General features: G+C 49.0%; 1 protein-coding gene across 1 annotated transcript; it reads left to right on the top strand.

Annotated features, from left to right (window-relative positions):
- Nucleotides 1-1,056: 1,056 nt before the first annotated feature.
- On the top strand, nucleotides 1,057-12,190 carry smox (spermine oxidase). The gene is made up of 7 exons (XM_048995510.1): nucleotides 1,057-1,309; nucleotides 5,652-5,886; nucleotides 6,337-6,563; nucleotides 8,092-8,265; nucleotides 9,097-9,787; nucleotides 10,620-10,780; nucleotides 11,757-12,190. The coding sequence occupies exons 2-7, from the start codon at nucleotides 5,679-5,681 to the stop codon at nucleotides 11,907-11,909; spliced, it is 1,614 nt and encodes a 537-aa protein (XP_048851467.1). The 5' UTR covers nucleotides 1,057-1,309; nucleotides 5,652-5,678; the 3' UTR covers nucleotides 11,910-12,190.
- Nucleotides 12,191-12,223: the final 33 nt, after the last annotated feature.

Below are 12,223 nucleotides of genomic sequence, written 5' to 3'. Positions count from 1 at the left end.
AATGCACACATGAGCCCTGCAAAATAGACAAATACGCAGATTTTCTACCCGCTTATCTACGAAAGGAACTATTTCACGTTCACATAATTTGTCATGCAAGAACGTTCTTTTGTTATTGAAAACATCTGATTGAGCTCGTTTAGGGTATACTGTGTACGCAGCCTGTCGTTTCAGTTTTGTTAATCTATAAAAAGGTCCCTGCTGTCTACACTTACAGTTTGCATACAATCGTTTACACTGCACTTTCATAAACGATGAAAGCTGTCTCCTTCATTTCCCCTGCTGGTCTGCACACTCCCAGTACACGTAGCTGGTGTACTTACAGAACAAGGCCCACTGCACCACTGGGTACAAGCACATCTTCACACGGTACAAGTCGCCTTGTTAAACAGCGTTTGTGCACTCTGAGGACTGCTGTGGTTTGTTTTAATTTACAAGCAGTTCAACCTGCTGGGATCATACTTCACTAAGATCCATTTTTAAGGTTCGTTTTTTTTTAACAAATTTTATGTGCAGATAACATTTCAGTTTAAAACAAACTTAGGAAAATGAACTCATTGTTCTAATAACTGAATGTGGTGTGAGAGGAAGGTAGTGTCTCACATATGTGGGCCCTTCTATAAGGTAAATGTCATACTGAAAGTAGTCAGTTATTTATATACAAAATACTGCACCTTATAGTCGGGGAAATTAAAGCATGTGAAGGTTATAGTTACACAAATGGTTCTACCCATATAAACTGCTTTTTGTTTTATCTGGTGACAACTTCGGTAAGGAAATATGGGAACGTGGTGACTGGGCAGGCGACCTTATTTTTCATTTCCTCTTGACAAACGACACTTGTGAACGATGACATCACTCATGTAGTCCGGAGTACAGGAGCATTACAGTCTCTACTACAAGACTATCAGGCTCCACAGTACACGACCTTTCCGTTATGTAGCACCTGAGTATTACAGTTTGCACTGCAGGGCAGTTATGGTCCATTGCACAAGACTAGCGCAATGTGTCACGCGTAATGATTTCAGTTTATAGTACAGCTGCGTGCTGTAATACAGGATCTTTACAGTCCGCGACACAGGGGTGTGTTTGCGCTGGCAGGTCGGAGCCGGTAAAGGCGATACTGGGCTGGTCTTTACAAGCGCGTCACCGCTCCTCATATTTATTTAGCGAGGAGGCAGGGGCGACTGCGAACTGGCTGCTTCTGGTTTTTAAGGCACACGAAAATACAAAGCGCAGTCGGAGACGGGGAAACACAAAGGACAGGAGCAGCATCGAGACGCTTCATCCCCAAGACGAACGGAGTCAGGTAGCGTCCGTCTCAACGCTCCGCGGCGCTTGTTTTACGCATCTCATTAACGTGCTTTTCGGTCTATAAATATTATGTTACGCGGCAAACGTCAAATTAGTAAACACCGCCGTGGAGTACAGAGCTGACAGCTGTAAATATGATATGTTCTGCAGTTTAACGTGTGCAGATCACAGTGTGTTATTCATCATGTAAACATGCCATTTAAGAATACATTCGTTTAATGTGCTGATCCGCAGTATTTTAGTTATATTGACAGTATGGGATGTGCGGCAACAATTAGACTTACGAAACGCCGAAACTGTCACAAAAAATAACAAGAAGGGGGATTTTCTCGCGTTTAGCTGACGAAGTGACACGAGCGAGCGCTTAGGAAAAGTAGTTAATTTTTAACCCCGTAGTGACGCCCAGATGCCGGCTGGCAGGTCAGTCCGCTTTACGTGGCAGAACTGTCACAGCGGAGGATGGGGGGGGGGGGGACTTCCGGGAAGGGAGCGGGCCGAACCGAGCCGGGCTGCCGAACCGGCGCGGGGACTCAGCGCGCGGCTGCTCCGGGACTCCCCCCATCCCCGACATATAACAATGCGGGGCAATGCAGGACACCTGCGACCCGCAACTTCATAATGACCCCAAGTCTGCGGAGCTAAGCGCCAGCGAGAATATATTCAGGAAATAACTTTGAGATTTAAAAAGTATAACAATATTAGTAAAATAAATAAATAAATAAAGTGGAAAAACAGGGGGGAAATATTCCCCGCACCAGTGAGAGGGAAATTGGGCCCCCCAAGGTGATGGCAGTGGTTTCCGAGGTGTGACAGTACAGTCCAGCAGTGATCCGTTACAGGGATAACATTTGGCATTTCCATCTCTGGCCATGGGGAGGATGTTTACATGACCAGCTGGTCAGGATGACATCCAAGTACACTCAGTTTCTCAAGATGATAGTGGCTCCACAGAGGGTACGGTCAAGAGGGCTGTTCTGATTCAGCTGCAGCTTCTGGCCCTACTGAAGAAAGAGTTTTGTTAGAGACAGTAGCATGGAAATATATAGAGAGGGCAGGCGCTCCTGACCTGACCCCTGCTGGTCATCCTTGAGACGGTCACCTCAAGAACCTACTCATCTGCTTCTAGTGGTGCGGAAAAGCAGCATGTGTGGATGTAGTGGTTTCTAGGTCATGCGATGTCTCCTATCCCGCGAGAAGGAGCGCTTTCGACGTGCTAAATGCAGTAACCAGCACTGTAATGAGATCGGCTGGGGGGGGGGGGGGGGAGTTTGCCAGTAGATGTTTTTTACCTTTTGGCAGAATGTTTCTTGAATTACGGTTCGGAAAACCCGATTCTCCGTCTTTGTTTTCTCATAGTCCACAAATTACCCTTTATCTCCCGCCGCCCTGTTTTTATATTTCTATATATTCTGCTATTAATCCCGGAGTCTGGTGCTGACATTGAATTTGCCCTTATCTAGGAATGCATGGTGTATTCCTGCTCTCTGCACCACCGAGATGTTCCCCGGTCACAGGAACACCCTCTATCTGCAGGAGATAAGTGACGGCTGAGTTTTGCTTGGGTGGACCTCAGTCAAGCAGGGTTTTGTTCCGACTTTTTATATATATTTCTACTTCCGCACCTTACTAGATGTAACTTTTGACCCATTTTCCCTCGAAACAATAACGGGCAGGTGAATCCTCGTTTCAAGGGAAAAGCAGATACACGTCTGATCCTGTGTAGCTAATCGACTCGCTCAAGCCCGTAGGTCTCGCCGAGGACCCTTCCGACCTCTGGATGCGGACGTCCTCGCAGAAGCCTGAATTAAAATTAGAGGGACATTGGAGGGAAAGGGGGGATATTCACCTGTGGTCTCTTAATGGGTGGCGCAATGACGCTCCGCATGCTGCGGACACTTGGCGTCCATCAGGTGTTTTCTCCTCTGACCAATGAGCTGAGTAGTTCTCTGTATATACAGGTACTCTAAGACGTTACCGCCTGCGATCTGAAGAGATGGGTTATTTCCCTCAGGCCATTTATCAGACAAACCCTTTGCTAGATATATTGTACCTGGGTTAAATTGTGGGGGAATAGGGGTGGGTTGTAACCCCCTCAATAATCAGATCCGGCCAATAAACCCCCCCCCCCCCCCACAAATAATCAAATTTTCATGATGAACTGGAAGGAACCTCAACCCCCCTCCCGCCCCCCATGTTCAATCCAAAGTTACACCCTAGATATTGTGTGAGTTAAATGGGTTATATGGGTCTGTATGTATCTATACATATATAGCCTCAGTAATTGTCACATTTGCCAGGTGCACCCGGCTCGCCCCGTTGTCATTTGGGCTGCTTGTTTCTGAGGGACGATGTTGTACCGGCATGTTAACATTTCGCACTCAGTTTATCTGTGTCTGGTCCAGTTGCCATGTCTGCCCTCACTGAGCCTAGCATGTAGGGTGGGGTGCTGGAAATGATGACACAAGTTAAAGGCAGCCTCTCGCTTTGATCACAGGGAATTTTAGGGCATGTAACGCCCCCCCCCGCGCGAAAGAAGCCAGTCAGCCAGGGAACTGAGATTTATGAATGGGACGTGGCAAAATGCCGTTACCGTTATTGTATTTATAGTTGGAAGTGTTGCCAGACTGCTAACATGTCACTGTTTCATTCACAGTTGCCCCTAGCGTTTGGATGGGGGGGGGGGGGTTAACTAAGAAATACTCCAGAAGGGAGGATCTAGTGCACTGCCTGGGTACAATAGGGTTTAAAAAAGGGCAGGTCAGCCATCAAACTCAACCGGAGGCTCCGGCACGAAGAGGGCCAATGCTTGGCTTTGTGCTGGAAGTGTCATCCGGTTTCCGAGTGTCAGTCCAGGGTTCGAAACATGGCCCCCCGGGGCCCGACACTCACTTAGAACTACTTAAAACGGAAAAAAAAAACACAAAGGCATGAGAAGCGGCTTGATGCCAGGCACAGAACGTGCCGGCTCATGAGGACGGCACTTAATGACGCGAGGCTTCACACCACGCACGTCAATGTGAAGACACACACTCCGTGCTCAGAGGATCTCGCAACCAGAAAAGACTGTTTGTTTGTCTGGGTCTGGGTAAAGAAAAACATGCATTAACATAATGCGGTAATGCAATATGGGCATGTCTGCATCGGCGGCAGGCCGTTTACAGCTGCCAGTCTTTTGAAATGAATGAACCTTGGAATTCTAGGGGGGGGGGGGGGGGTAGGATTATTGCCTGCATTAACGTGGTGGGGGCACTCGCAGGAAGTGGGTTAAACCAGTTGGTGACCGGTAGTGCATGACCGCCCCCCCCCCTCATAATTTAGCTCAAATCCACACATCTCTTATCATTTTTACAGAACTCGCAAACCTCAGGCTTCTCTCTCCCGAGTATGATCTGTCTTTTTCTCCATTTCTTTTTCTCTTTTACGCCGTTTGAAATTAAATCCTCGCACCGGAATGCTGTTGTTTCCCACCTGGATCTGTTTTTCCGAAGCAAAATTGCGACTGTTATTTTTTTTTTTGTGTGCAAGTGTTTTTTTTTTTTTTTTTGCGCATATCTGTGCCAGGCCGACTGTGTGGCCCTGCGCTCGGTGTTGCCTTGACGATGAAAGGGTGGGCACCGCGGGGAGGAGGGGGCGAGGTTGCGCTGATTCTGGCTTCCAGACGGTCCCGCCCCCCCATTCTCCCACACGAGGCTTTTGTTTAGTCTACCCCATACGGAAACCCGGTCCCCCCCCAGTTCTGCCGTGACACCCCCCTTCCGGAGCCTGCTTCTCGTCAGGACGTGCCTGGCCCTCACGCCCAGCACTGTGCCCTCGAATTTCCCTGTGTCACACATTAAATGAAAGCCATTATTTCCCACCTGGTTTTAATCTGTACAGTCAGTATCCAAAGAATGAGGACTTATGGGAAAACAACACAACTCAGTGGAGGGCAGCTGCTCTGGGCTGATCAGGAGAACAGATCGTTTTCAGCCATTATTTAAGGTTCCTTGAGATTACAAGCACTTGGCGTGAATTCAAATATGAACGTGTCACTGTTATTGAAGCGCTTAGCGGTGTGAGGGTTCAAAGGAAGCTATTTCAGAGGGATAAAGTGCTTGTTTGGGACATCAGAGGGAAGCTGTAAGATGTGGAATGAATGGGTGGTTAACGAACACACCTTCGGGAGTGCGACGATGTCGTGCTTGACGAACACGCCTTTCGGAATGCGATGTTGTCATGAAGTCATTCAATGTAGCGGAAGGGATGGAACTGAGGCGTGAGATGAATGGAGTTTGTTCGAGGACAGAGTGAGTATATTATTAAACATCTTTCCTCTCCTGTTTCTCCGTTTTCCATAGGACCCCTAGAAGAAGAGCTCGGAAGGCATGCAAAGTTGTGAAATATCTTCAGACAGCACTGATGATCCCCTTAGTAGTGGCTTACGCAGTCAGCGGCAACCTCGAATAGTAGTCATCGGAGCTGGCCTAGCCGGCCTTGCAGCGACCAGATCTCTCTTGGAGAACGGCTTCACCGATGTCACAGTCCTAGAGGCCTCGGATCGAATTGGCGGTAGAGTGCAAAGTGTTCAAAACGGTAAGGGTCACATGTGTTCTGTGTGACGGAGATTAATGTCATTTAAATATGGTTTGCGGAGGATTAGCCGTGGTGGGTGTGCCGCTGTTTTTAAGGACTAAATAATTCATTTGAGGCTTAATATTTCATAGTGGTTAAGTGACAGATTTCGTTTTGGTGACTTTAGTGTGAACCCGACAAGTGCATACATGAAAAACTTCCGCCTTTGTTCACTTTATATTAAGTCTGATTCATATAGAGGGAGGTTTGTTGTTACACCCTTGAGTAAGATTTATAGTATTAATATATTTGCAATGAACTTTGATTGGATTATGTATTGATGTGAAGTATTAGCTTTGCTGCTAATTATGCTAAGTAATTAACGCTAAATGCTAATTATGCTAAGTAATTTATGCTAAATGCTGAGCAATTAATGCTAAATGCTAATACCACTGACTTTTAACGCTTCAGGACAAGCGACTTTGGAGCTCGGAGCCACCTGGATCCATGGCGCCCACGGGAACCCCATCTTCCACCTGGCTGAGGACAACGGCCTGCTGGAGCACACCACGGACGGAGAGCGCAGCGTGGGTCGCATCAGCCTGTATACCAAGAACGGCGTGGCCCACTACCAGACCAACAGTGGCAAGCGCATCCCCAAGGACCTGGTGGAGGAGTTCAGGGACCTGTACAATGAGGTCTGTGGGGGTGCGGGATCAGCCATCGGAACAGCAGCTTGTGATCAGGCACAGTCAAGGAAGGAACATAAACCAGTAAATGAAGTATGAAAGCTCTTAGGGTTCAACTACCTCCACCACCCCTTTTCCCTCACCCGTTGCAAGTTGTGTCATTTTTTATGTTGTAAGGTGTAGTGACCATGTGCTTATGTTGCTGAGGTGTTTTTTTCGGTTCCTACAATGTCCTCCCCACTGGAGTACAGTCTGGGGGCTGTTTTTTTATTCTCCTCCTCTCTCCTCATGTTACTCTGTTTCTTTTCTTCTCTCTTCCCCTGTCTCCCGACCGGTCTACCCCCTACTGTGATGTTTGTGTATATGTATGGTCGGGTTGATGGCCAGTTTTTTCGCTGGTACTCGTGACTAGTGACATGGTATATTGCAACAGCAATAAAGGGTTTCATCAATCAATCAATCAAACTGAAATTTACGAAGGGTACAACAGTAACTCCCTTCCTGGGATTTCATGAGTGCTTCCTTCCATACTCCTTTAGCCCAGTTTAGCTTCTCCACATCCGTACCCGAAACTGTACGCTCAACCTCTGTGTGGTTCCGCAGAGGAGGCAAAGCAGGTCTCCAGAGTCAGACGTCACGAAAGGCTCTGGGTCTCTGGAATCCGCAGACTCCCCATCATTTGACGTTTACTAGGGTTTGGAAGCCACCCCATTTCCATCCGGCACACGGGGTCTGTTTTGGGAAGCCATGCCAACGATTTTCCCCGCCGGGCTTAAGTCCTACTGGCGTGTCTGTAAAACGGAGGATATCCAGGCTTCCAAAGGGTGTAAGTCTGTGTTTTGTTTGGAGAAACTTCTTCCGTCTATGCCAGTTGAAAGATTGCATGCCTGTGGTGACTCCAGACAGCCTCCTTCTGCTGGCATTGATGGACACTCACGCGGCCCATACTCCAGAACCACACTGGGTCTAGAAAAAAAAGGCTTTGGTCCCGAGACCGCCTGTCAGCCCTCGCTCTTGGCACTGACCAGATTCATGTCATTATTCTCATAATGAGGTGGGGTGGGACGACTCGCTATCATCTTACTCATGGCCCAGATGGGGTCAACCCTGGGAACAAGCAGTTAGATCAGTTCAAAATGCCACTGACTACGTTATGATCCAGATATGATCCAAAAAGATAGAGGGAATATGATGTAGAGCATAACATAGGTGACGTTTATGTGGTGCAAGCCGGGGAGAGGAACTGCTGTTGTACCATTGGGGGAAGGGACTTACAGTGAATTAATCCCGTCATTAAGCTTCACCCTTGGAGTAACATGATCTCAGGGGATGGCTGGGAAAGTGAATACATCATGAATACTTCGGTTTAAAGTTTGGTGCAGGTCGTTCATGCTTTTGACTTCAGATGGAATGTTCGATACTGTGGGTGACTCTGGGGTTGGTTTCGGGTATTGGCTCCAGTTAGCCGGTTTTGACCCGTTACGCGTCATCGCGTCACTGCCTTGGCACTGACGTCTCCGATGGGGTTCTGCCGCAGGTCTACGAGCTGACCCAGGAGTTCTTCCAGAACGGGAAGCCCGTTGGAGCCGAGAGCCAGAACAGTGTGGGCATCTTCACCCGCGATGTGCTGCGCAAGAAGATCATGCTGGACCCCGACGACTTGGAGGCCACCAAGAGACTCAAGCTGTCCATGCTGCAGCAGTACCTGAAGGCGAGTGCTGCTGCTCCCTTCCAGCAGGGGGCGGCCTCAGTGTGGCGGTCACACCCGTGTTGCTTTCTGCTGGCTCCATTCGGAGCATGAGTACTCTTCATATAAGGGGGCCACTTGAAGCAGAAGTAAGGAGAGCGCTTAACGCCTCGAATGAAAATCCAGCTGCTAAGTGCTGCAGCATGTATGGCAGCAGCAATGTGACCCCTCTGGTGAGGGAGCCATATGCCTGTCTGCCCGTCAGGTTCTGATCTGCTGAGGGCTCAGAGTTTGTGTTCCTATCTCAGGCTGGTTCATTCTTTGACATTTGATGGCCAGTAGGAAGAACCGTCGATTAGCCAGTTGATTCTTTCAGGTCCGGCTCAGGTCTGACTAAGATATGACAAAGTTCTCATTTTCACCGTGACTGGAAAGTCATCCTGATCCGTTCACATGGCGACAGTTAACCTCATTATGCTTTAATTTAACATGTGGCCTGATTAGCTTAATTGCTCATGTTAAGAAATGTTGATGCATGGAGTGAACTGTGTGTGGAACTTGTGGTTCTCTTATGAAAGTCATGGGTGGGGGCATAATTATTGCCCTCTGCCAACCGCTCAGATCCCTGGGGGGGGGTGGAGAGATGGACCCTATCCCAGGCAGCATGAGGTAGGGGTACCATATAGACAAATTCACACCCAGTCATACATCATGTGAGAAGGGTTAATGATGTGGAAAAATGGAGGGAAAATATCTCACCTCAAGGTTATATGATATTATAAATGGGGGGGGGTGGTAGGGGAAATCAGGGAGTCTCAAAGTAACTTTTGCCCCCTCTCCCCCCCCCCCATTCAGGTGGAGAGCTGTGAGAGTAGCTCTCCCAGTATGGACGAGGTGTCCCTTAGTGAGTTTGGAGAGTGGACCGAGATCCCCGGAGCCCATTACGTGATCCCGGCCGGCTTCATCAAGATCGTGGAGCTGCTGGCCCAGGGCATCCCGGAGCGGCTGGTGCGCCTGGGCAAACCAGTCCGCCGGATCCACTGGAACTACTCTCAGCGGGAAGAGATCGGCGACACCGATGACCACAATGCTGACACCCAGCCGGGCCGGCCCGTCCGCGTGGAGTGCGAGGACCGCGAGTGTATTGCCGCTGACCACGTGATCATCACGGCCTCTCTGGGGGTGCTGAAGAAGAGCCACGAGTCACTGTTCTCCCCCAGCCTCCCCGAGGACAAGGTGCAGTCCGTCCAGAAGCTGGGCATCAGCACCACCGACAAGATCTTCCTGGAGTTCGCCGAGCCCTTCTGGAGTCCTGAGTGCAACAGCATCCAATTTGTGTGGGAGGACGAGGCTCAAATGGAGCAGACGGTCTACCCTGAGGAGCTGTGGTATCGCAAGATATGCAGCTTCGACGTGCTGTACCCCCCTGAGCGCTACGGCCACATGCTGAGCGGCTGGATCTGCGGCGAGGAGGCGCTGATCATGGAGCGCTATGACGACGAGGCTGTGGCGGAGATCTGCACCGAACTACTCCGCAAGTTCACAGGTTGGAGCAGATACCAGGCCACGGACTGGGGGCATGCTGTATTTTATAGTGCCTCAGCTTGCTTGGTGTCTAGGATGGGGAAGGGTGACCTGGCGGGGGGGTCTCTGTGTGATATCCCGATTGATATTCCATAACCACGGAGCTGTGACCTCGAGTGAGGGGAGCCCTTCAGGGACAGGTTAATGGGGTCGGTCTGGTTTCCTGAAGGGGGGGGGTGGTAATGAAGTACTTCAGGTAGACAGGGAGCCCTCCTCTGGTGCGGCTGTCCCCCGGGACTGCAGAGCGGTCCCTGTCGTCACCTCCGAAGTGGGCCGAACTACTCTGATTCCCCCTCGGCCCCCCTCGTTGAGATTAGCCCCCGTCGCGTGGCAGCCTCGATTAATTAGTGGCCTGAAATTGGATTCGGATCCTTCCTGGGAGGGTGGCACTTTGGGGCGTGCGGTTTCACTGCCTCCATCCTAATCAGGATTAGTTTGGACTCGGCTCTGAGAAAGAAGGAGATGGAAGAGGGTTAGACGGAACTCGTTCCATGGATAGTAGTTACCTGCGAACAGTGGATTGGCCAGTCAGTTGTCATGGACTTGATTATTCTGATAGGTGTGAGGGTACCCACGCACTGTAAGGTGGATATTTATTTATGATAATTAATTATGACGACGGGTCGATAATCGAGAAATACCCCCTTTTTTATTAGAATAATCTTTGTTGAGGCCCACATCAACTACACAAAGATCTCCAAGGCTACTGCATTGAAAGGATATTTCTCTGTATTGCCTAAATGTTTGTTATTATGGTGGCCATTTTTTCGATGTTCTCCTTTCTTCCATTCCAGGGAACCAGAACATTCCAAAGCCCCGGAGGATCCTGCGCTCATCCTGGGGCAGCAATCCCTACATCCGGGGCTCATACTCATTCACGCGGGTAGGCTCCAGTGGGGGCGACGTGGAGCGCCTGGCCATGCCCCTGCCTTACGCCAAGAGCACCAAGGCCCCGGTGAGTACCTGCCCAGCCCCCCACCCCATACGGCCTAGCTACACCCAGGTCATACCAGTTCATTGATGCTTTTACATCCCACAAAATTCTCCATGTTTATATGCCTGATATACAGACGCTCCCTGGGTTACGCTGGGGTTACATTCCAATAACCGATCGTGAAGCGAAAATATTGTAAGTCGAAAATGCATTTTAATAGAGTACACCTAACCTAGCGAACATCACGGCTTAGCCTACCTTAAACATGCTTAGAACATTAGCCTACAGTTGAGCAAATACATTAACACAAAACATATTTCTTAAATGAAGTGTTGAATATTTCAAGTAATTTATTGAATAATGTACTGAAAGTGAAAAACAGAATGAATGTTTGGGTACTCACCATTAACGTAAACAGCTGAAAGCACACTGGGCCTTGAAGAATGAAACGGTATATTTAGGATAATGTAGATGCGACAGGGTCATCAACATATCGCTTTGAATTAAATTCAAAGCTGGAATACCCGTCGTAAAGTTAAAATATCGTAACCCAGGGATCGTCTGTGCATCCCTATGCCATGGATGTCCATCCATCCATCCATTTTCCAAACCACTTATCCTACTGGGTCGCGGGGCCATGGATGTAAAATCCATAAATAAACTCAAGGTTGGCAACTCAACTGAGGCCCTCCCACGAACATTACCCCCCAGTAGACCCCCCCAATAATCAGTGAGCGAACAGAGCATGGCAAAGGTCACCATTGCCTCCCAGGACCTGCATCACTGCGCCCCCTACTGTTTGACCTGCCGCTGTCCCGAAAAGGACGACCCGGCCCTGTTTGCGTCATTCCCCGCGTGCTCCTGGAGAGCCGGCTTTTTCACACAAAGACATCCTCGCTCCGAAAATAACCCGGACGCGGGCAGCAGTAATAGCTCGTAGCGCTTGCCGGCTTGGGCTAACTCTCACCGCCGCCATGCTACCCTCCTTTATCCACAGCCTCTGCAGGTGCTCTTTGCTGGAGAAGCCACCCACAGGAAGTACTATTCCACTACCCATGGTGCTTTGCTGTCCGGCCAGAGAGAGGCCAACCGCCTCGTCGAGATGTACCAGGATCTGTACAATGCAGAAATCGCCAAGCCTAACATGTAAAACGAACCACCGACTAGTGAATACAACTACATGTTTATTTCTTTATGTATTTTAAACTATAAAAACCGTAGGGGCATTAAACATCGTTTTCACTGTATGTAGTTACAGATGTGTAGACTGTGGCGTGTGCTCTGAGAGATGCCATCATCTCCGATCTAACCATGTTTATATAACATTTAAATGATTTTAACTTTTTTGTAAGTGCCTTCTGTATTTACTGTCCCCGTGTTACCAAAAGAACAAGCCGTCATTCGGAAGGAATAAATGGTATGTTTATGTCAGCAGTATGCCTGCAGCCTTTTTTTTAAAAATAG

Source organism: Brienomyrus brachyistius, chromosome 25 (genome assembly GCF_023856365.1).
Source record: "Brienomyrus brachyistius isolate T26 chromosome 25, BBRACH_0.4, whole genome shotgun sequence".
Taxonomy (NCBI): domain Eukaryota; kingdom Metazoa; phylum Chordata; class Actinopteri; order Osteoglossiformes; family Mormyridae; genus Brienomyrus; species Brienomyrus brachyistius.
The sequence above is the reverse complement of the archived record's forward strand: the minus strand, read 5'-3'. Positions and strand labels throughout refer to the sequence as shown.

What these genes read in the sequence shown, in the direction of transcription:
- smox (XM_048995510.1), top strand. Translation starts at nt 5,679, where the DNA reads ATGCAAAGTTGTGAAATATCTTCAGACAGCACTGATGATCCCCTTAGT. An exon ending in TCAGGGACCTGTACAATGAG is followed by an intron (nt 6,564 to 8,091) that starts GTCTGTGGGGGT and finishes GTTCTGCCGCAG; the next exon opens with GTCTACGAGCTGACCCAGGA. An exon ending in CCAAGAGCACCAAGGCCCCG is followed by an intron (nt 10,781 to 11,756) that starts GTGAGTACCTGC and finishes CTTTATCCACAG; the next exon opens with CCTCTGCAGGTGCTCTTTGC.